The 25,968-nt window shown below is 34.0% G+C and overlaps 2 protein-coding genes across 3 annotated transcripts; one reads left to right on the top strand and one right to left on the bottom strand.

Moving 5' to 3' along the window:
- Window positions 1-473: 473 nt before the first annotated feature.
- LOC134695660 (N-lysine methyltransferase SMYD2-B-like) lies at window positions 474-8,174 on the top strand. Of its 2 annotated transcripts, none has more exons than XM_063556997.1 (4): window positions 474-586; window positions 4,287-4,391; window positions 6,833-6,963; window positions 7,598-8,174. In XM_063556997.1, the coding sequence occupies exons 2-4, from the start codon at window positions 4,306-4,308 to the stop codon at window positions 8,122-8,124; spliced, it is 744 nt and encodes a 247-aa protein (XP_063413067.1). In that variant the 5' UTR covers window positions 474-586; window positions 4,287-4,305; the 3' UTR covers window positions 8,125-8,174. The 2 variants fall into 2 exon arrangements, with proteins under 2 accessions (XP_063413067.1, XP_063413068.1); XM_063556998.1 differs by having other exon boundaries at window positions 512-632.
- A 1,111-nt stretch (window positions 8,175-9,285) lies between these two features.
- LOC134696291 (stomatin-like) lies at window positions 9,286-23,921 on the bottom strand. The gene is made up of 8 exons (XM_063557997.1): window positions 23,801-23,921; window positions 21,718-21,851; window positions 17,172-17,244; window positions 15,457-15,539; window positions 14,753-14,956; window positions 13,523-13,578; window positions 12,449-12,527; window positions 9,286-10,371 (listed from the first exon to the last, which is right to left on the bottom strand). The coding sequence occupies exons 1-8, from the start codon at window positions 23,865-23,867 to the stop codon at window positions 10,183-10,185; spliced, it is 885 nt and encodes a 294-aa protein (XP_063414067.1). The 5' UTR covers window positions 23,868-23,921; the 3' UTR covers window positions 9,286-10,182.
- Between the last annotated feature and the right edge of the window lie 2,047 nt (window positions 23,922-25,968).

Below are 25,968 nucleotides of genomic sequence, written 5' to 3'. Positions count from 1 at the left end.
AAACACCTATAACACAATTAATGTTTTTTGACGAAATAGAAAATAAAACACAAACTTTATTTTATACACCCTACTGATCATTCAGTTGAAGTTTGGTTGAATTTGGTTGAGTAGTTTTGTATTTGTATTTGTATTTATATTTGTATTTAGTCGAAATAGTATACAAATAAGGACAAAGCTAACAGATAAACTATAATGGGCTTTTGTTATGATCGGTTTACCTCTTGGCAATACTCAAATCCTTATCAAGAAAAAACTCTGTTTATTTTCATACCGTCGAACATATCAATTTTATTAGTGGTGATAGAGAACTTTTATCCTTGTTTCATATATTCCTGGTGTACGTAAACACTTGTAAACACTGGGCGGAGATTCAGAATAGTAAATGTTTTACAGGTTTTATTATTCCCGGGTTTCAAGGGGTGTGCCTTGATTGGCAGAAGATATTAACAGAAACAGAAGCTGTCTTTATATGTATGTGTACATGTATTTCCCCTATACCTCGAAGTCTCCTAATAAAAATTAGAGATGTTGATTTTTACAGTTGAAAAATAAAAGTGTCAAGATTAGTAACACACCGTTTAATGTAAGACTTCTAGTTGAACATTGATAGTTGATTAGACATATCAGAGGTAAAACTAATACAAAAATGGTTGATGGCTTAATGTAAGAACAGCTAGCTACCCTGGACATAAACAACAAAAAGCAAAACCGAATCTGGGTACTTTCGCCCTAATTCACGTTCGACCTATTACTGTAAAAATTCAGAAATTATTGTGTGCATTTATTTTTGAGAATATTTATAGGCCAGTTACAGGATACGGTTTTCAGACGAATCTGTCATGTGACTTCCATCACCTGTGACTAAAATGTATGCATTGAAATTTCCAACACATGTTGAGCCTGACGGGTGAAAAAGTTTTATTTTATACTGCAGAAAATATTTGAGAAATTAAAATCTAAAAGGATGGTAACCCTCACTCAATCAGACGACAATCACAATTATGAACTTACGGAACATAAATCATTTCTATAATACCCTCCAGAATGACGATTATGAAAGTATGTGCTGGAAACTTTTAATAGAGCAGGGATACAGGCTAGTCCAAATAATTATGACGTCTTGAAAGGCTATTATAATTTTTTTCTTTGACGCCTTACTTCGAGGTCATAATGCTGAAGCCGCCATTTTCAGTTGGACTTTGAGAGCATATTTTGCTCTCATCTTTAAGACCCGATTTAGCCATCAAATTTTCATTGAAGGCTAAAAAAAATTCAGGGCTCGACATTACCGTTTGTCCGATTGTCCGGGACAAGTGGAAATAGGTGTCGGGCAAGTGGATTCATCATACTACTTGTCCGATGGGACAAGTGAAAAAATCGATGTCAGATGTTAATAGATCAAATTCAAGACTTATACATTCCTAAAAATATGAATGATTGTTTTATTGATGATACAAAATGAAATAAATATTCATTGATTGAACCAGAGACATATAAACTTGTATATTATGTCTCTGATTGAACGTATTTGAACATGCTGGCAGCCATTGACCAGGGGAAAATAAGTAAGGGGAAGGAAACCAAATGTAAATGTTTCTTCTTAGTATAAGCCTCTTGAATTAGGAGCACCTCCATTTGCATGATATGGAGTTTTACCTTAACTTTAAAATTTTAAATTAAAGTTTGTATCATTTGATTTTGCTTTTAGGCATAACATTAAATTAAAAAAGGTATTATTTAATAAGATCTATATGTTAAAATAATAAGTTAAGATGGAAAAATAAGATAAAATCTAAAAAGGCAGATTTTTTACTAAAATGTTTTATGTATACTTCATGATCATATATCAATGTATGTAAAAATCAAGACAAATTGTAAAATCTTGTTTGGCACCATCAATAAATTTAAAAGGTTTATTTGCAAACAAGGTGCCAGGTATTATTATAACATTTAAACCATACCACCACTTCAGAATGCATATAGGTCGATGAATAGGAGAACCTAGTGGTATGGGAAGAGATATGATTTAATGAACGACACATGATAGTGACAATGTGTTAGAGAGCTCAGTCTTGCAAATAAGCCTTCAGTCTGAAATAATAAGATGAATTTTGATGTAGTATACATATAACATAGCAAAATGCTCCCTTTATTGATCTTTATAAGGTACAATCAAAGGGCAAGTGTTTTTATTGCGTATAACATGTATAATCAATATGGAGAATTTTCAATTATAAATTCGGACAAGTGAGTTATGAGTTCGGACAAGTTGATTTTCTTGCAACTTGTCCGAAGGGACAAGTGAGAAAAAATGATAATGTAGAGGCCTGAAATTGCATATACAAAAATTCTTACCTTTTATGTGTTTGTTTGTGCAAAATATTTTCAATTAATGAGGGGGGATAGGACCTTTATCAGACTGCGGGATCGAGTGTTTTTAAGCTTGGGATTTCGGGATTGACCCTTTCGGGATCCGGTAATCCTTTTTTTTGGATTTTGGGAAGTCGGGATTTGTTTTATTTAACCTCGGGACCTCAGGATTTCGTTTTTTTAAGTTCAGGATCAGGACCCCAACTATCCCCCCTCATTAATCCCTATAGAAATAATAATATAAGTAACAATTCCATCCGAGGCGGGAACATGTCGACTGTATTTTTTATAACGTTTGTCTGATTTCTTTTTAGGAGATTATATAATAGTTTTTACACCAAACTCGGTAAAACCTAAATTTCTGGAACCATTGTTTTACATTATCCGGAAATTCAGGTCCGTCAAAATGAATCGTGTTTAGTTCAAAAAAATATATTTTATACTACGAAAATGAAGCATCTTGAGGAGAAATCAGCTCAACTGGAAATATGAGTTTGGCATTATGACGTCGAAGTAAGGCGTCAAAGAAAAAAAATATAATAGCCTTTCAAGACGTCATAATTATTTGGACTAGGATACAGGCGCGGCTTCTATCTGGTAAATGACGTCATAAAGGCGTGTGAAATTGACGATCTTTTCTAGTTAAAGACATGATTCCAGAAATGACATATCCTGTCACATTTTTTGCAATAAAAAAAGCATCGCAATAATTTTTGAATTTACATAACCTGTTAGCCCAGGGTTCATTTGCCCTGATTCTTATTCTTCTCTAGCATGTCTAGTTGCATTATTCATATAATATACCTACATTTTGTATTTACACTTGTATGCAAATTTGTCCCACATTACGTTAAATCTCACAGGTTCCCATAAACCATGTAAACTTCACAAATCAAGTGACTGTTGCTTGATGTCAGAGGGTGAGTAAATAACATTATATCATTGCTTACACACTTATTGAGTCAAAGGTTAGGGAGAATCCTTATGAACATGATGAATACACCTTATCACTATTTGGAATTCAGCACCGCTTGAACTATTGACCTCAAACATGTGCAAAACAATCACTTTTCCATAATGACGTCAGCTATTTTCTTCTATAAAGCATTGGCTTAGAAGAATTTTTATGATTTTAATGTCCCCTACCAAAGCAAAGGTGAAATTAAGTTTTACTCATGACTGTCTGTAAGTCCATACATGTACATTTGTATGTCCCAAATTTGGTTTCAATTCTACAGTTTGCCTCAACCAAATGTTATGAAACTTATACACAATGCCTATCATGCCTATAACAACAAAACACATACTGTATACATAACATACAAAGTATCAAGTTTGAATTTTGGTGGCTTCAAGTTTACTATTCTAGAGTTATGCCCCTTTACAAATAGTAAAATTGCTACATTTTTGGTTTCAGTTTCTTACTTTATACTCATGAATACACAATGCTTATTACCAGAAAACTAAAATCAAATACAGATTTATCATGTTTATATAGTGTCACCTTTACCGTCCTGGAGTTATCATGTCTTTGAAATGATTAATTAATAATTACATTAGATGTATGTTTCATTATAATACTTCATTCCGAACTTCATACTAAATGTACTTTGGTCAACGCTTTTACACCACAATGAAGTTACAAAAAGAAGCATTCAATTCTTAAATAATTACTATTATATATATAAAACTCTTGAGACAGCTTGAAGATGCTAGTAAAAAGCTTGTATGAATGGACACCCCTGTAAATATCATGAATATTATTCACAAAGTAACACATTTTAATCATATATTCATGATATTTGTCATGCCATGCATGTTTGTAAATCATAATGATAATTTTTCAATGTTCCTCAAACAAGTTAAATAAATGGCCAGGGACATGCATTCTGAATTAATTTTTTTTTTTTTAGATATTTGAAATGAATTGAAATGTCAGACGAAACAAAATGTAATGTCTGCAAGACTCAGAACCAGATTATGAAAAGATGTACACAATGTCACATTGTATTTTACTGGTAAGATAGAATAGAACTATAAAGCCTGTATTATATAATCAGATTGTAAATAAATGTTTGTTCCATATATATTTGAACATGTTGAATGAGTGAGAATTGGTTCTATACCGGTATTAACTGTAGAATGGTTGATATAAGAAGATGTGGTATCAGTGCCAATGAGACAAAAGTACACAATTATACATTTTAGGTCAAAGTGCAGTCTTCAACACTGAGCCTTGCTATAAAGGGTCCTAACAAAATTACTAGCCTAAAGCCATTCAAAAGGAAAAACCAAAGGTAGCACCCCTAAGTTAGAAAATAAAAGTTAAAATTAGCCACAAAATGTTTTATCTTCTCCTATTCCCATGATTCCTGCATTTCTAATACTAGTACATAAACCTAACTGATTTTGTTATACATGTACATATGAATATAATCAGTATCTTCCTTAGATATGATTTTCTAAAGTTAAAAGGCTGAAAAAAATTCCTTTGAATATGTGTATCCATGGCAACATTCTGCATTGATTTACCATACAATATTGCAAAAAGGGTGGTGAACATGTCACATATCCCCCAAAATTTGGATCAAACTAGAATTTCAATGCCTTTAAGTGATACCTTTTTAGCTCACCTGACCTGAAAGGGTCAAGTGAGCTTTTCTCATCACTTGGCGTCCATCCCCGTCTGTAAACTTTTACAAAAATCTTCTCCTCTGAAACTACTGGGCCAAATCAAACCAAACATGGCCGAAATCATTATTTGTGTAACTTAACGAGAACATTGCTAATAAACACGAGGTTTTGTTAAAAACCAACCCAGTTGGAAACAGTGAAAGGCTAAATCATGGTAATTATGTAGTTGGAAAGCATCGGAAACCAAAAGTTCTAATAAGGGATCACTTAACCCAGATTTATGTAAACTGAATAACATGAATAAACAAACACATTCAAGTATAGTTTGAGTTTATATACGATTTTTAATTCATTTTACGGTTAATGAGTGAATACACACACACAGTCACTCATCTCAGAATTTTTTAATATAAAGGTATAAAGAGGGGAAAAATCTGAAACGAGTGCCTGTGAAAACACATATCCATTTTTTACAGTTTATATATATAATATATATATAAACTGTTTTAACACATCTGTGTCCTTTGTTGAATATTCACATGGACCAAGGTGATTGACACAGGATCTTTCATTGTCTTTAGAGCCTCTAGTTAGAAATTGTTGACACTAATCTTCCTAATGATCAATAAAAAAAATGGGTGTCTCTCGCCTCATTTTTTCGTAAAGTCTTAAGACAAAATTTGTGCAATAAAAAGTTGGAAAAAAACATTACAATAATTGTAGGGGTAAAAGTAATTCATTAGCAGTATGCTTGACACCCAAGCTGTTAAGAGAAGCCATATAATTATACATCTTTATTGATTTACAGGTAAAATTTAACACAGGTGTCAACTACACTCGTACGGTAGTAAGACATTATCAAATATGGTGGTTGAAAATTTTCATGCATGAAATATTTCATGCACAGGATTTTTTTCTCCTAAACGGGAGGACGGGAGGAGACCCCTGAAAAAGGGATTATTGTACTTCTGTCGGGAGGTTCACATGTATGAACAATGTATGGCATGGACATACAAATACGGACTGTCATACAGAAAACAGCCTCTTGAAGTTCATATAGACCCAATACACAAAGGCTATTTTAATACTCAGCTATCCAAAAATGAATTTTATTGCATTCTAGCTCTCATATTTGACAAATCCACAGGGGACAAAATGTGAATCTACAAACCTAACTGTGGAGTGCTACCTAATCCATATAAAAATTAAGAAACGAAAAACTCTCATATGATTGAACATAAGATTCCTGACTTAGGACATATATTCATTTCTCCCCAGTTTTGACATATTTAACATGTTTAAGAAGGGGAGATAACTTTGAACAAATTGACTGCTTCCTCTTGTTACAAACCCTTTGAATAGACATGATGAAGCATTTTTTTTTTACTAAAGCTGCATTAAACATTTTCATTCTATCACTAACTATAAAGTATATATATTTCTTTTAAAGGTCAGTCAGGGGTAATACTTGTAAAGTAATTTTTATTACCAGTACGTAAACAAAACAAAAAACAAAATATCTATGAATATAATATATATCTCCCCAAAAAAGGTGTGGTTGGTGAAACAGCTGAATTTTCAAATTGCAACCTTACCTATATGCTTGTACAATGTATGTAGACTTTCTAATAAACATGATCATGATGTTAAACAGAACGTTTTAATATTTAGTCAGTTGCTCAACAGTGATACATTTGGAATTTGTAATGTACATGCGCTATTGTGATAAGTTTGATAACACTTTCTGTTTCAAATACTTTAAATACATGTGTGATGGTATTCTTAGCCTAAAAAATTCTTAATTCTTGACAATTCTATATTACAGCTCAAAGGAATGCCAGATTAGTGATTGGAAGACACACAGACAGATTTGTCAACAAATCAACGCGAAAACAAAAAGTTCTGAGACTTCTTATAAAGATGACGGGTCAATTTTCACAGAGTGTAAACCTCAAGGTAAGGCTTCTTGCAGTTAGGCAGAAACTAATGCATCATGGGTAGCAGATGTTGTATTTTATGTACTATTGTTATTTGTAGCCATGGTATTGTCAGTTTATTTTTTAATTTATGACTCATAAATTATGAGTGTGACTGTCCCTTCTTTGATAAAATGTTATATTCACCACAGAAAAAGTCATGAGAGGTTAATATAAGATTTTAATTTCTAACATGTACTTTTTATTTTTCTTCCATTTTTCAGTTTGAACATTTTAGTAAGTTGTGCACTGTATCAAGGATTTGTATACACTATACAAATCCTTGACTGTATCAATATACTAGTGTATTATTGTACAAAAATTGTTTTATCCTTCAAACAGCCATCTATTGTACATATAACAGGTATTCAAATAAATTTGTTGGTTTATTTGTACCTGTACAAATAAATTCTTCTGTTACCCCGCTTCTGTGGTAAGCAACCTGTAATGTGTTCCGGATATATTTCTTTTTATATAAAAGTTTTTGGGGTCCTCTTCATGGTGATCATATTTGAAAAATTAGAGACAGTGATTTAGATTTTAACAACTAAAGTTTTAAGATAATTGATAGGTGTGAATTGCAATATATGTACTTTGTATATTTGCATTTTCAGGTAAAATAACAATTCGTCATCGTCCTGTAGTAGATTTCCACAAAGCTTCTAAAGACTTGCAGAACCAGAAACCTCTGACAGAACATGTAAATAGATCTATAAAACCAGAGAACTCCTATCTACATTGTAACCAGTACAAAACTGATCTACCTGTGCTTGACGAAAGTCAGCCATTTTGTGAAATAACTGTGAAATGTAACAAACAAAAACAAAAATTAAAAATACAAAATGCTTGGAGTGGGGATGATATATTAAAAGTATTTTCAAACAAATTAAACATTTCATATGAAAAGATTAAAGTGATAAATAAAGGCAAGATTTTAACTTGTGACACAATTCCGTCTGCTATTTCAAATAAGGCTATCTTCCAAGTGATTGGTGAACAGGCAGCCAATGAGGATGGACTTGATACTGGTGATGTTGATGTACTGATGAAACAAATGGGAGTAGATAGAAACGAGGCTGTAATGGCCTTAAGAAAGTGTGGGGATGTTGTTGATGCTATTATTGAGTTAGGCAAGAAATAAAATCTGTGATATACTAATTGCCTGTGAAATTATATATTTTTTGAAATTTTCTCATTCTGGCAGATTTATACTTTTCATGACCTGCTGATTATTTTTATTTAAGCAATGTGTGGTTTGTTTGATGAAAGTTCTCCATTGGTCAAAATATAATATTGGTGTCTATTTTTCTTGCTTTTCTCTGTATTTCCTAATGAAAAAGGCCACCATGCCAGATGACGTTACATAGAAAGATAATTGTGAAAGGTTTTGCCATCACTTGACATCTGTTGTCATTTGTTAAATTTTACCAAGTTCCTCTCCTTTGAAACTACAGGGCTGAACTCAAGCGATCATTAAAAAACTTGATAAACATGAGAATGGAAATGTGGAATGTGTCAAAGAGACAACAACCCAACCATAGAGCACTAGAGAGCCGTGGTGTAGTGGTTAGTGCATCGGACTACTAGCACAAAGGTTCCTGGTTCGATTCCCGTCTGGGATGAAAATTTCAGGAACTCAATTTCCGGCTCTCCCTTGACACCATTTGCGAGTATGGTCTTGAGGAAACGATGATAGTCCTTCGGAAGGGGACGATAAATGGCTGACCCGTGTTAAGAGAGAGCCATATCTCTTGCACGTTAAAGACACCCTTGTAGATTTCGAAAAAGAGTAGGCTAATGCCGCTACAAGGCAGCACTCGCATCCGCAAAGTGGAAAGGGATTAATATAAGTTGCAAAAACTTGTTTCCCAATCCACTATAAATAAATATGTTTAAACTAACCATAGAGCAGACAACAGCCTATAGACATGTCAACTGTCATAGGACTTCTTATAGAAACAAGCTTAATTATCAGCAGGACAGATCTATATGACTGAAATGTCCAATTAACTCATTATAGAGTTATTCCCTTTTAATGATGATTTTTACTAAAGAGTGTCCATGGTTAAAGATACAGATGAGCAACACAGTTTTATTGACGTCTGGGCAAAACAACTTCATGAAATTTTATGACGTCTGGGCAAAACAACTTCATGAAATTTTATGACGTCTGGGCAAAACAACTTCATGAAATTTTATGACGTCTGGGCAAAACAACTTCATGAAATTTTATGACGTCTGGGCAAAACAACTTCATGAAATTTTATGACGTCTGGGCAAAACAACTTCATGAAATTTTATGAAGAGTGAAATATTCATCAATCATGTCAATCTAATAAATTAACTCATTATAGATGCCATTTGTGACCAGGTGGAATAAGGCTCAGATAAATTATGCAGAACGTTCATATATTTTAATAAATATAATATATAATAGAAGGCAACGACAGATCTGAAATATACAGATAATGACAAATAAATACAACTTTACATATAAATGTATATGAATATATCATTTTGTAGCAAATAATGTATATTATGTTTAATTACACAATTGCAAATAAATATTAATGCAAAACACAGTTAAATGACCACTCTGAATGTAAACAATTTGTTAATCAATGCAAATGTAAACTGTTCACTAAAGTAAGTTGACCATACTACTCTATAAAATACTATATAACATTGAAAGTTAATTACAGGTAAAAAGAATATATAAAGTTTGAAATACAATTAGCAAAGTAAATGAAACTAAATAAAATATTTAAGTCAAAAACATTTAACCATAAACTAATTTGAAAAACCCTTAAATGTAAATACCTTATAATGCTGGCTACGGCTCTTACTGTTGTTTCTGGTGTTTCTTATTCTGCATTGACAATATAGTAAAAAAGTACAATATATATAGTCAAAAGGTGAACTGTTTACCTAGATAGAACTAGATAAATCAACTATTAAGTAAGGTAGTTTGTCCAATAGCCAGTGGTGCCAGGAATAACATTTAATATTAACCCAAGACGCGCATTTCGTCTACAAAAGACTTATCAGTGACGCTCGAATCAAAAATGTTATAAAAGGCCAAATAATTGATTGGGTAACAGAGGTAGAAGGACATTGTTATATATAGAAATATAGGGATAAGTGTCATTTTTCAAATGAATGCTGAATTATGGAATATCCGTTGTCATGGCAATGGGGGTCAGCTGTGAGCATATCCCTGTAATAGCTGCATCGGCAAAGGAAATATAATGGTTGAGTTATTTTTAGCTGCCACAGATCTTAGTGTCTGTAAGTATCGGAGCTGAATGGATGCAGGTGATTGTGACATGATATCTGCAGCTTCTTTGAAGGCACGAGATGCATTTTGTTCTCCCTTGGCTGTGATGACCTGTGTAAATAAATATGTATGTAGATAAATATTAGCTTCTTTAAATTTTCAGATTTAACATTGTGCTGATAATTTGAGTAAATAATTATATATAGGCAATTATACAAAAAGAACTGTACATGTACAGGTGTAATATAACTTGCCCAAACAATACACCTTATCGCTATTTGTCCGCCATTACTGGACATCACACAGGGTCCCGTAAAATTTTGACGTCATAATTCAAAATATCTGACGCCACAATGGAAAAGTGATTGTTGTATGACGCCAATAGTTCAAGCGGAACAGATTCTCGGGTCAAGCGGAAATAGCGATAAGGTGTATGCAATTCAATGGGTACATATGGTTGGATGGCTGGCTTCGCCCTGCTGGCAAAAATGATGTTATCAAACTAAAGCTCTTCTAGATGTGAATATCTTTCTTTATAAATATGTATGTGAACAATTTTACCTTATTATTAAATTAAGAAGTCACATCTTTTCTCTCTCTATTTTGATAAAAGTTACAAAAGTAAACCAGACTTTTGCGAGTTATGTATTACTTTTCTGGAAGAGGAACATTGACAGCATTATCTTCTATCTTTAAAAAATATCATTTATGTAAGCAAATAATTATGCTCAATCCAATTAAGCTAAGTACTTATGACTTTCAGTTTCTTTATTTGCAGCTGTCTGGTGTTAGCTTTTATACTAAAGGCTTATAATTATGTGAATGAAATAAAGAACAGTTTGGGATCAGGTATTTTGAAAATATTTGCATTTATACGTTGAATGAAGCCCTTTTTGTTCCTTATAAAATCTGGAGGATTATTTTCAAGGACTTTAATATGCATATCTAGTATAATATGTGACCTTGAATATCATTTAACACGTTACTTTGAATGACATATAAACAGCATGTGACTTTTATTGACATACAACATATGACTGAATGACATACACCATGTGACTTTGAATGGCACAACTTATGACTGAATGACATACACCATGTGACCTTGAATGACACAACTTATGACTGAATGACATACAACATGTGACTTTGAATGACACAACTTATGACTGAATGACATACAACATGTGACTTTTAATGACACAACATATGACTGAATGACATACAACATGTGACTTTTAATGACATACAACATATGACTGAATGACATGCAACATGTGTGACTTAAAATGACATACAACATTTGACTTTAAATGACACACAACATGATCAACATGTGACTGAATGACATACAACCTATGACTGAATGATATAGAACATATGACTAAATGACATAGAACATATGACTGAATGACATACAACCTATGACTAAATGACATAGAACATGTGACCTTTAATGACATAACATGCAACTGATAACGACATATAGTATACAGTTCATCACTATTTTTGATTGGATTTTTAGTTACAATGACCAACTGTGATTGTATGACCTTTGTACTTATAAATTAGATGTTCTAAAGAGGATCAAAGAGCCTGTGTATACATATTACGTTGGTCTATGTGCATGTTCAAATTAAACTCGAGAATAGAAATCATGGCAAAAATCTCTGTTTTGATGATCTTGCACTACTGAGCATTTAGTCTGTTTATTTTTTCTCCATTTTCATTAGTTTTCGCACGAAACAGAAAAGTGGCTAAGAAATTCCTAATTTATATTAGGGTCAATTTCCTATAAAAGGGGACAGTCTGCTTACTTTATCGTCAACATTAACCTTTTTTGTAATCTGGCCTTGCTGATCACTTTTGGGATTCAAAATGTCTATTTATCTTTTTTAATTTTTATTGTATGAGCCAAAATACTCAAAATTAGTATAAATCGTCATTTCAGGCCTATACATCCAATAAGGAGACAAATTGTGTTAATTGTAGATCTGTCTTGCTGATCTTTTGTGCTAGTTAAAGTTCTACATTATGTATCTATCTAAAATCTATTGGTTACTGAACAAAACAAACAATTAAAAAAAATATTTATCATTCAAAAAGATAAATGATTCACAGTCAACAATTATACACCCTAATATATCTACAAAAAATGCAATGTCATTCGATTCTTATTGTATTTTACCTTTGCACGCGCTTGTCTTGCAGCTTCTGCCTCAGCTGCCATAGATCTCTCCATTTCTTTTGGAAGTTTGATTTCTTTTCTGAAATATATACGTTGCATAAAGTTATATGCATTAGTACCTAGGGAGGTTGCATCCCTAAACTATTTTAGGTTCAATTTCAATAAAAAATAAATGTCAAAATATCGACCTACAAGAGGTATCATTCATTCTGAGGAAACGCCCACCATCCCCATCAAAACCTTGATCTGCGTCTGATCATTGTTAACGTCTGTTAGCAGTATGTAAAAGTTTTATTGAAATTTCTCTAATCTTTTAAACAATGTTTCTATTGAAAAAACGAATATTTACTAATAATATCATGGCAACAGTCAAAAGTTTCAATTCAAAGGACAACATAAGGGTCATTCATAACAGGAAGAATGATTGCGTGGAGCTACACTGTGACATAAAGCAAAAAGTTGGGCAAATCGTACTTGGCTATAGTATTGCTAGTTGGACACTCGAGCTTCCTCCACCAAAAACCACTGACCGCCATGGAATAGCACAATATAGTGCGGTATTGGCTTTGCTCATTGTTGAAGGCCGTACGGTGACCTATAGTTGTTAATGTTTATGTCATTTTGGTCTTTTTTGGATAGTTGTCTCATTGGCAATCATACCACAACATCTTTTTTTTATTGAAAGTTGCGTGTAATACTATGTTTGCACCTGTCCTAAGTCAGGAATCTGATGTACAGTAGTTGTCGTTTGTTTATGTAATATATACGTGTTTCTCGTTTCTCGTTTTGTTTATATAGATTAGACCGTTGGTTTTCCCGTTTGAATGGTTTTACACTAGTAATTTTGGGGCCCTTTATAGCTTGTTGTTCGGTGTGAGCCAAGGCTCCGTGTTGAAGGCCGTACTTTAACCTATAATGGTTTAATTTTTAAATTGTTATTTGGATGGAGAGTTGTCTCATTGGCACTCACACCACATCTTCCTATATCTATAATCCAGCAATCAATCCTGTCAACTACATGTACATGAATATACCGGCCACGCCAAAGCTAAACAAAAGCAATATTTCACTTACATTTCAATCCTTTCCAGTTTAATTCCCCAGTCAGCTGTTTGTCTGTCAAATTTCCTCTGAAAATGAAAAACCGTTCAAGATAAACGAAAGGTGATTATTATCAAAACCTGATAACGTATTAAGAATATACGTTATTGGCGGATCCGGGGGTCCTGTGGTTTGAATCCCTCTTTTTTAGATGATCAATGCATTTGAATGGAACATATGGTTGGAATCCCCCGCCCCCTCCTTCTATCCTGGGTCCCCCTTTATAAATGACAGAATCCGCCTCTGTACGTACAGAACCTACAATCATACAACTTCGGGAATAGAGAAACAGTATTTCTTGATTAAGCAGGTAGTGCAGGTAGCACGAATTTATAATTAGACAATGTAAGTTTATTTTCTTTAACAGTTAATGTCTACAACTCAAAATTTATTGAATGCTTACATAAAGACTTTCGGGAGAGAAAGGTTTCATCCCCTCACTCCCTTGTGACAATTATGTAATTGAACTATGACCTGACTCAATTTCAATAGGCAAGTGAAGTAGTTGAAAATAAGGAAGCTATTGAAATAAACAGCTGCGCCATGATCGCATGATAAGCCCGTCGCGTTTTCAAAAAATAAAGTTTAATAACTAAGCAATGTCATATAAGAAATTTATAAAAATGAAAAGGGAGCTTACGTCAAAATATATAAACAATTAACAAGTTTTATGAGAACTGCTGAAAGCATTCTTGAGTTATTGTCCGACAGCTTGAAAATCACCCCTTTTTTATTGAATGTAACCCCATAACTCGGAAACGTAACATCTCAAATTTAAAGGGAGATTACATCAATAAATATCTTCTATCCACTAAAGTTTCGTGAGACTTGCTGAAAGCATTGCTGAGTAATTGTCTGAAAACTGGATTATAACCCTTTTTAATGATTAAAACCCAATAACTGGGAAAAGTAAAATCTAAAACTTATAAAAAAAAAAAAAATGGAGCTCACTTTAATAGATATAAATAACTCACCAAAGTTTTATGCAAATTGGTTAAAGCGTGTTTTGGGGTTTATGTCTGACATGTTGGCGACGGACAACGGTAAACCATGATATGTACCGTAAACGATCATATATGTCATGTTGGGGGATTACAATTGCTAAAATAATAAAATACCCCATTCCTTAATTTTAGACCCCAAAATTATTCTAAATGCTCGATCCAAAAGTATAAACAATGCAAGTTTTCTTTGAAAACTTACCGCTATTTCCTTGGCAATTTTCTTTCTGTCACATAATATTTCAGTCATGTCTCTCTTCCCTAATGTTTTTCTAAGAGTAGTTGCAGCCAGAATACTCATAGATAAATGTGGCTTCGAGAAATAGCATACTGATAAATTCGGATTAAATATACGACTATAAACTACTGCATCCACCATGATGTTCACACAGTCTTTTGTCAAAATCTGAAAATTACAGAGTTTAAAAAGTATTAAAATTAGTAGAACATTTTTTTTCATTTTTTTTTTTTAACTCAAACGATTTAGCGCCCTTTATCGCTCGGTGTCCTCGAAAGCTAATGTATTGATCGATAGTTAGCTGGAATAAATAACGATATGATCAGTCGGTTTTTTTTTTATTCAAAGTAAATGGATATTCAGAGCGCTATCAACTTCAGCAATATTGCCGCAGGCTCCTGTCTGCATGCCTGTCTGTCTGTCTGTCCCGTCATCGCTACTCCTCTGAAACCACACAACAAAATTCCATAACAGTGTATAATTTATAAGGACATACTATGTAGATGTGCATATCGACAGGAAATTATGATGCATTTTTTTAAGGAGTTGTGTCCCTTTGCACTTATAAGCCTCAACAAACTACTGCAACAGTTTGTCATTGCAACTCCTCTAAATCTATATCGTGAGTTTTTATTGGTGGAGGGAGGGAGGTCTAGACAATATGTTACCTGTTGAGGTCTGATGTCCCGACACACCGTTCGTAAATCCATCATTTTTATTTCATCCACACATGGTAAGATGAAAAGAAGACCTAAAAGCAAAATATGAACATGTATTATTTGTGTCTTGCGAATTGGTTCTAGAAACATGGAAACAACAGTTCATGCACAAAACACAACAGAGATTACAGCTCGCAGAAGAATCGACGATTAAACAACACGAACCCAAACAATAATTTGACGATGGACATAGGTTCTCCAGAATTTAAGCAGAGGAATAATTCAGCAAATGATTCAAGCGTATTTCAGGGGCATGTCCAGCCATTTTTAAAGAGAGGGTGTCAACCCAGGAGAAGAGGGAGTTCCAAATATATATCCCGTTCAAATGCATTGAACCGCCACTGTGTTTACGAGTAGAGGACGCATCCGCATTTAAAACACTAGGAATGCTTTGCTCAACTGGGAATAGAGGGATAATTTGGACAGCCATTTCTACACAAAGAGCAAGCACTTCTGTGTTGTTATGAAATACCAATGAGACTGTCTCTATAAAAAAATATTTTTTTCTTAAATTTCAAATCATTCGCGATCGTAACACTATATTAAAGATGTTTTCCTCCCATGCATAGATTGCCATATCTGTATTTGGCACATGTTTTATTAGAATTTTTGGGTTTCAATCTTTTTGTAATTGATTTTGCTCCCCACCTGTTTTACTTATAGGATTGAGAAGAAACGCTCGTCTGGCGTAACAAATTATAAGCCTAGTATCTCTGATGAGTTTTTTTTTGTTTGTTTTTTTGCACGGGTATTACTGACGAATGGAAGAGGTCCAGATGACCACATTTCTATAACCAAGCTAGGCAACCCCTACTCAGATGGGTTATTGAATAGTATGATGCAAAAATATATAATAATTTCAAGATTTTTATCGTTTATTCCGAACAACAATTTTTTTTTTTTTTTATCTCGGTGAAACAGTCAATGGACTAACCAAAACCCTGAAACAGCGCGGGTGTCTTTGCTAGTGGGTCTGACTCTCATTGTGGTCTAAGCGTGGCGCGGGATTAGCGAGGCCCCTCATGGGGGGGGGGGGGGGGTCCTAGTAATCACATAATCACCATTTTTTGCCAATATAATCACATAATCATTAAATATTTGCTTATCTTTAGTAATCAAATAATCATAGACTAAAAATACAGTCCTAGGTAATCAAATAATCATGAAATATTTGGCTTAATAATCAAATAATCATTAAAAAAACGGCCAAGTAATCACATAATCAAAACCCCCATGAGGGCCCTCATTAGCTCGTTTTTTGTAAGCGTGACTCGTGAAAGTGCGAGTACGAGAAACAAAATCTGAAAGTTACAGTGATAAACGTGATCCGGGATCAGACCCCCTCCCACACCCGATGAGACCCCCTTACTACACTCTCAGTAAGTCAGCGTAGCGTAGCAGAAATGATGTAACCATTTTTTCGGAGTTTGGAACAAACCGTCCCAAATGCCATGGCTGAATATTTAATCATTTTCTTTTTTCTCAACAACACTGATACAGTCAGGACGTTTAGATTAGATTGAAAACGATATTACTGCATGCAAGGAAATATATAGACGTGTAAATATTTTTTTATTTTTTTTATTTTTAAAGGGTTTTAAGAAGGCATGGTCAAGATCACTGAATTAAAGCAATACAACTTTATAATTTAATTGATATGATACCTGGTCCTTTGGCACCACCAGGTAATAAACGACCGAGACGAAAAATTACCACTCTCTCATATTCTGTTATTACCTGAAAATATATTAAAAGCACATATTCGATATTTATTATTTTCTATATTATTATATTAATCGATTCTGGACTTTTGACGAGATTTAATAAAGTATCGTATATAAAATACATGTTGCACTCGCAAGCTGCAATACTATAAATCTTCACGGGATAATATTTACTAATATGCATGCAATTCGCCGTTTCAGAATCTAATGCATCCTGGGTAATATTTTCAAAAGCGTATACCAAAGCGTTTTGATTGGTTTAAAACGTTATAAACAATGGAAATTCAACCAATGACGTAACGTAATTTTCACTTTGGGGTACGAACAATGAAATTACCCATGATGCTTTAGATTCTGAAACGGCCAATTACACTATAATAATGCTAGTGTCTTTAAATTCAAATTCAAAGCTTAATTTATAGTCGGCATATTATATAACAAATAAACATATGTTTGCACCTGTCCTAAGTCAGGAATCTGATGTACAGTAGTTGTCGTTTGTTTATGTAATATATACGTGTTTCTCGTTTCTCGTTTTGTTTATATAGATAAGACCGTTGGTTTTCCCGTTTGAATGGTTTTACACTAGTAATTTTGGGGCCCTTTATAGCTTGTTGTTCGGTGTGAGCCAAGGCTCCGTGTTGAAGGCCGTACTTTAACCTATAATGGTTTACTTTTCAAATTGTTATTTGGATGGAGAGTTGTCTCATTGGCACTCACACCACATCTTCCTATATCTATAAGCTCTCTGAGCTTTTATAACCGACAAATACATACATTTACATAATAATCATACACAATACTAATATTAAAGCTTTATATAAAAGACACAGAACATACATTTCATGCATATGTAGGCTGCACTTATTAAAATACTACATATTATACACATGCATGAGCACTAAGCTAAAAGCAACATAAAAACTAAAGCACAGCAATCACAAATTATAATAAAGCTAAGCAAACAATCACAAAAAAGCAGCACTTTTATGTTTTAAAGCTGTAACATAAAACATAAAATAAAAACTAAGCACATGCATTGCAATGGCATGAGTTGCCATTCCATGAGTTTATTAGACTCTTGAATTGGGTAAAAGATGTTTTAGTTCTATTTTGTTTTTTTAATATGTATAAGATCATGGAGGTATACTGGATTTTTATGATTGGCTGTTCTGAAGACCTCTATTGCCATGGTTCTTAGGCGTCTTACTTTAAGTGATGGCATTTTTTATTTTAAAAGTAAGTCTTCATATGTGCTATTGTGATCCTGGTAAATGAAGCGAAGTGCTCTTTCTTGTACATTTTTCAATTTTTGTAGTGTTGGCCTCGCTGCAGAAATCCCAGGACAATGAGCAGAAATTAAAGTTTGACATAATAAAGAAGTGATATATTGTTAGTTTTCCAAGTTTGTTCAAGTATTTGCCTAGTCTTTTTAATACATTTAGTTGTATTGATGCTTTTTTGCAGATGTTTGATATATATTTGTGTGTTGAAATTTAGTTCAAAGTCAATAGTGATGCCTAATGTAATAGTTTGACCTCTTTTTCACATTTTATTTTGTTAGTTTAAACATATTTATTTATAGTGGATTGGGAAACAAGTTTTGCAACTTATATTAATCCCTTACCACTTTGCGGGTTTGTTACCTGCTAGATCAAATGTAATGTTTTTTGCCCATTGTTTTTTTTTGACAATTGCCAAAGCTTGAAATTTTTCCGGGTTTGCCTTCATTTGATAGGAAGAAAACCAGTCTATCAGAGCCAAACTGTCTTTTTCAAGTGTGGAAATAACTGTGTCTATATCTCTATTTGCATAAGATAGTGTGTTGTCGTCAGCGTAATTGTAAAGTGAACTGTGTGTGGTGAAGTGAAATATATCATTTATGAAGATGTTGAAAAGCATAGGACCAAGAATAGAACCTTGTGGTACTCCTTTGTATATGTTTTGCCAATTGTTCAGACTAGAGCCAACTCGAACACATTGTTTCCTGTTAGATAAGAAATTTTTAATCAGTTTTAATGAGGAAGTTGAAAGACCATATGCTTCAAGTTTGATATGTTTATCCGTTGTTTTTAGACCCAAGACATACAACCGTATAGATTCAAAACAGTGTGGTCCTGGCCATTGATTGACAACCTAAATTATCCCATTGACTGGGACAGATTAGGTGAACGTTTGTCTGTAACGACGATTGGTCACTTCTTACTTATTATAGAATTTGAACTGTGGGGTCACCAAAGTTTCTTAACGCCTTTAATAATAAAATAATTAGAAAAAAATATTCAGGAATAACCTTTATGTTTTGATTTATATTATTGATATAAATCAACACATCGTATTATTCCGGATTCGTTTTTCAAATTGCTTTATTTAGGTGTTGAGAACCTTTGGTGACCCCACAGATTCAGTGTCTTTAACAAGTACATAGTGAGCAGTGATTGTTACCGACAAACGTTCGCCTAATCTGTCCCAGTCAATGGGATAATTTAGGTCGTCAATCAATGGCCAGGACCACACTGTTTTGAATATGATTCTATGTGTATGATTGGTTGTTGGTGAGGTCGGAAGTGTGAATTATTTGCTATGTAGAGAGATCAGATATGTTCACTCATAATCATTTGTCATGTAGAGAGATCAGACGTGTGTACTCGTAATTATTTGTCATGTTGAAAGATCAGATGTGTTCACTCGTAATCATTTGTCGTGTAGAAAATTCAGATGTGTTTAATCGTAATCATTTGTCGTGTAGAGAGATCAGATGTGTGTAGACGTGTTTACTCGTAATCATGTGTCGTGTAGAGAGATCAGACGTGTGTAGACGTGTTTACTCGTGATTATTTGTCGTGTAGAGAGAGATCAGATGTGTTTTCTCGTAATAATTTGTCGTGTAGAGAGATCAGACGTGTGTAGACCTGTTTACTCGTGATTGTTTGTCGCTAGGTGAGATCAGATGTGTTTTCTCGTAATAATTTGTCGTGTAGAGAGATCAGACGTGTGTAGACGTGTTTACTCGTGATTATTTGTCGTGTAGAGAGAGATCAGATGTGTTTTCTCGTAATAATTTGTCGTGTAGAGAGATCAGACGTGTGTAGACGTGTTTACTCGTGATTATTTGTCGTGTAGAGAGAGATCAGATGTGTTTTCTCGTAATCATTTGTCGTGTAGAGAGATCAGACGTGTGTAGACGTGTTTACTCGTGATTATTTGTCGTGTAGAGAGAGATCAGATGTGTGTAGACGTGTTTACTCGTGATTATTTGTCGTGTAGAGAGAGATCAGACGTGTGTAGACGTGTTTACTCGTGATTATTTGTCGTGTAGAGAGAGATCAGATGTGTGTAGACGTGTTTACTCGTGATTATTTGTCGTGTAGAGAGAGATCAGACGTGTGTAGACGTGTTTACTCGTGATTATTTGTCGTGTAGAGAGATCAGATGTGTTTTCTCTTAATCATTTGTCGTGTAGAGAGATCAGACGTGTGTAGACGTGTTTACTCGTGATTATTTGTCGTGTAGAGAGAGATCAGATGTGTGTAGACGTGTTTACTCGTGATTATTTGTCGTGTAGAGAGAGATCAGACGTGTGTAGACGTGTTTACTCGTGATTATTTGTCGTGTAGAGAGATCAGATGTGTTTTCTCTTAATCATTTGTCGTGTAGAGAGATCAGACGTGTGTAGACGTGTTTACTCGTGATTATTTGTCGTGTAGAGAGAGATCAGATGTGTGTAGACGTGTTTACTCGTGATTATTTGTCGTGTAGAGAGAGATCAGACGTGTGTAGACGTGTTTACTCGTGATTATTTGTCGTGTAGAGAGAGATCAGATGTGTGTAGACGTGTTTACTCGTGATTATTTGTCGTGTAGAGAGAGATCAGATGTGTGTAGACGTGTTTACTCGTGATTATTTGTCGTGTAGAGAGAGATCAGACGTGTGTAGACGTGTTTACTCGTGATTATTTGTCGTGTAGAGAGAGATCAGACGTGTGTAGACGTGTTTACTCGTGATTATTTGTCGTGTAGAGAGAGATCAGACGTGTGTAGACGTGTTTACTCGTGATTATTTGTCGTGTAGAGAGAGATCAGATGTGTTTTCTCGTGATCATTTGTCGTGCAGAGATCAGACGTGTTTAGACGTGTTTACTTGTGATAGTTTGTAATGAAGAAAAATCTTATGTGTTTACTCGCGTTCATATGCTGTGTAGAGAGATCAGATGTGTTTACTTGTAATCATGTGTCGTGTAGAGAGATTAGACGTGTTTAGACGCGTGTTTACTCGTGATTATTTGTCGTGAAGAGAGATCATGATCAGATGTGTTAACTTGTAATCATTTGTCATGAAGATAGATAAGATGTGTTTACGTGTAAACTAATCAATTCAAGTAGAGGGATCAAATGTGTTTACTCGCGATCATTTGTCGTGAAGAGAGATCGGACATGCTGACTCGTTATAATTTGTCGTGTAGAGAGGATGCAAACGATTGACATACCTTGATGGTATAGCATAATGAAAACGGGAAAAACAGGACACAGAGCAAATATGTAACGCCAATCAATATACCACCGGCACATCCGGGTCCTGTATATGGCTCTTTAGAACAGGCTGCAGCAGTCTCATTTTTACCTGAAAATAATAGATTGTTTTTTCTACATTATATCTCATACAATTGTCTTTTTTCTACCGTAGTAGGTTTCAAAAGAAAAAAGAAAAGAAAACTGAATATTCAGTGCAAACAATGAAAACAAATCAAATCATGTACCCATGCAAGTGCATGCGTCAAACATCCCTTGCATAACTTTATTTGATTGGTTCATATAAGTAGCATGTTAATTGCAAGTCCAAACTTCTGCCTTTATCCAAACATTCCCTTCTTTTTACGTGAGTTCAAATTATAAACCCTGGAGTAGTTCACTTTCAGTACTCAAAAAAGAAGTAATTAATTGAAATTAATGTAAGTTTTAACTGTCCCGCAAAACACCGAGCATGTATATGTAATTTGGACTACCAGAGGTTGATCCAGGGTTCAAAGATTGAAAGTAAGGCGAAATTGTCCGTAATGGTAAAAATAACACCGAGCGTAACGATTTTATACAAAAAAATATACATTTATAAGCATATTGCGGGGTTCACACATTGCCGATTATTGCTCCCGTCAAGTTAAGATCAGACAGTGATACGACACAAAAAGTGAAAAAGTCGGATTACTATCCTCAATTATCTGGAATGTCCTATCATTGTCTGAACGCAGTCGTTTAAGTTCGTAACAGATTCCTACGGGTCGGGAAGGGCCCGTAGAGTTCTGCAAAGCTCCCGGACAGTTAGGTGCGTCCCGTAACATTCGGGGAAACTCAGCCGATTTTGTCTAGTCGGATTACAATCGTGCCTATGTCGTGACAGATTCTGCTGTATCAGATCGAATTCCTAACAATGTTCTGTGTATTCTGGACGGTGTCCTGTGGAACGGGAAGGATCTGGAGAAATTTTTCATTGCTGTTTTTTTGCCGATTGAGTCCAGATTGCATCCAGATCTTGTCGATTGCGAACCGTTTTTACCGAAACCGTTCCGAAACAGTCCCGTTATTAATTTGAATTCGTCAATGGTACCCACGTCAGAGTCCCGAAAATTACAGAATACAATACGACTGAGACTAGACAAAGCCGTTTGCAATGCGATAGAGCGGACCGTGATTGGACAGTACCTGATCATCCCGAGAATGCTGACCGTTTTCGAACGGATAACTTCCGTCAGCGTCGGTTCACTGTCTGGTCACTGTCTGATCTCTGTCGGATTACATTCGGTAGAATCGGGACGGAGTCGTAACAGACTCGGTCGAATTTTACCAGGCGAAAGATACAAAACGGATTAGAAACGAGTTTAGAACGGGATTATCGGGATACATTCGCTTCGAAACGGTTGAATATCGACGCTTCCTGAACAATATCTGATTGTTGTCGTGATTAAATCATTTTTTTTACAAATTTTAATTACAGTTTTAATTTCCATCCACGATTCACAGGATCTTGATCAGACTTTTGACACTGAAATTTTAATCGGGAATGGACCTTTCACGGACGGTAGTAGAAATCGTGAATGTGTGACCCCAGCTTAAGAATGATATATACATGTATCAAGAATATTAGCATACAAATCAACTCCTTAGATTAGCACGCATAAGCGTCAAATTTATAAAATAAGCAAAAGTAAGCAGCATCAGATTGACAAAATAAGTGGACTAAATAATTATCAAACAGATTAGCACAATTAAGCGTCAAATTAAAAAAAAAGCATGCACAGCATTATTCCAAATAATTGTGTCGTCTTGAAAGGCTATTTTAATTTTATTTTTTTTACTAATGCTTCCCTTCGACAAAAATCAAAATAGTCAAGGTTTCAAAACATCACAACTATTTGGACTAGCATCGGATCGGAATGATTCTATACTCCCCTAGCTAGACAGATCGATCGACTGGTTGAAACCACAAACAAGTACATTTTTGTACCTGTGGTTGAAACTGGAAACACAGTGAACTTTAATGTTTATATTTCTATACAGAAAATGAAGTTAACCTACCGTTATCTGTCGCCATCAGACTTGAATAATCATGTTGATATCTACCTTTTTTTCTTGCACCTTGCATATTACAAGTAAACAACAACAATATTCATTTCAAAATGTAGATGACTAAAAATAAACCTTATGTTTTATAGTAGTTGTGTCCCCTTGTGCGTGTTAGCAAGAGAATACTTCAATTTTTTTTACTCATTATGCATGTTATGTAATTATATTTTTGACCTGTTTTGATAAAATTTCTCTTTGTGTGTTTGATTTTTTTTTTTTTGCCTTTTTATGTAGGGGATTCTATTATTATCGGTTCTGTAAGATTGATTGATTGTTGGTTGCTTAACATTCAGTGGCAAATATGTCATGCATGTTCAGGACGATACTACTTGTTTAATTACTGTTGCCTAATACACGGTCCACACGAACGGGATATTGGAGATGCAATCGTGTTTTCAAACGCAGTGTATTTGTTTAATGTATACACCAGTCGAGCTTTTGGTGTGATGTAAGAAAGCTTCATTGTGAATTTTACATGAAGAATACGTGTATTGTTCTTTTTTATTCTTAACATAAATAATGAATAAAGACAATATCTTCTTCATGATTTTAATATAGAAAGCTATGGATTAAAGCAATAACCCAGTGTAGAGTAGGATTTCATGAGGACTGTGAAAAGAAATATACTTTTTAAAGTCCAACAACTATTATAACCAGATTAATGAGACTAGGTGTAATAAGTACATGGAAAAAATATAAATCATACGAACTTACATATAACATATTTATGTTTTAAATTACATATGGAGACCTTTATGGGCGTTTTTCAATAAAAGTGTGAATTTCGGACCAAAAAATTGGAAAAATCAACTTTACTTGTCTAAAATTTTATTTCAAGAGTTATTTTGAATACCTCTATAGACCTGTTTGTAAATGAAAAGTGCAATCTTAAATACTCTTCAAAATTTTTTTTTTTTTCATAATTTATATACTGTTACGAAACTGCTTCTAAACGCACATCTTATGACATTTTAATGTCTCCTATTGACATTCTAGTTTGTTTTATTTTATATTCTGGAAAGATCTCATTTTTTTATGAATTGGAGAACCATTTTTATCGATAAAGATTAGACAGTACAACTCATGATACGTAGTGGACATTTTGACGAGTTTTGTAGTTGACAAAAACCGTTTCGGAGTGAACAAAAAGTTTCGTAGTTGACATCAACCCTATTCTATGTTGATAAAAATATATTGAAAATTACATGAAACTAACCCTTGTTATTTGTTTTGCACGAATATAATTGAAAAAAGAGTAAAAAACGACTGCATGCATGGTAGTGTCCACTACGAAACGTTTTCTCCCAAACTTGTTTTGTAGTTGATCGTCACGTAGTGGACATAGTCACATGTTTTATTTTTTCCCAACAATCCCTATATTGCCGTGAATAGTAACAAAAAGTATTCTTTTCATCAAAGCACATGCTAAGCTGTACACTGATATTTTTTTCATAATTTTAAAACCAGACACTGAAGGGGATTTGACCCGTTTCGTAGTGCCGGGACATAAGAAAAAATACGGTATCACTCTGGTCCATTTGATGTGCTCATTTTTTTTTGCCAACAATTTAACCGCCGTTATAAAAGCATCACTTCTATTGAAGCACCATAATCATGATAATGTTTATATCCTGTCCATTTCTTGCAAGCATTGATTTTATAAAACTGTTTATTCGCAAAATGTAATGACTTCGTTTCGTACTGGACATTTTGTCAGGGACCCACCTGCTAAAATTAAAAATCCTTTATCAAAAACTGTTTATTAAAATATGTTAGCTCTAAACTAGTCCAACTAATTATGACGTCTTGAGAAGCTATTATACTTTTTTTCTTTGACGCCTTATATCGACTTAAGGCGTCAAAGAAAAAATGTATAATAGCCTTTCATAATTATTTGGACTAGCTCTTAACATACTTTTGATAATTATAGAACTTATATTGGGTAAAAATAACATTTATTTCTTTTAGAGTATGAATGTTGACTTGAAGAATTAGGGACATGCCATTTTGGATATTTCGAACCATTCAGGAATCAATATCTTATTAATCCCTCTAAAAATAGTATGTTTCTTTGCTTAAAAATGTTAAATGTAATTAAATGTACTGACTGCACAAAAAAT

This window comes from Mytilus trossulus, chromosome 14, assembly GCF_036588685.1.
Source record: "Mytilus trossulus isolate FHL-02 chromosome 14, PNRI_Mtr1.1.1.hap1, whole genome shotgun sequence".
NCBI lineage: Eukaryota > Metazoa > Mollusca > Bivalvia > Mytilida > Mytilidae > Mytilus > Mytilus trossulus.
This window is presented reverse-complemented; position numbering and strand designations above follow the sequence as displayed.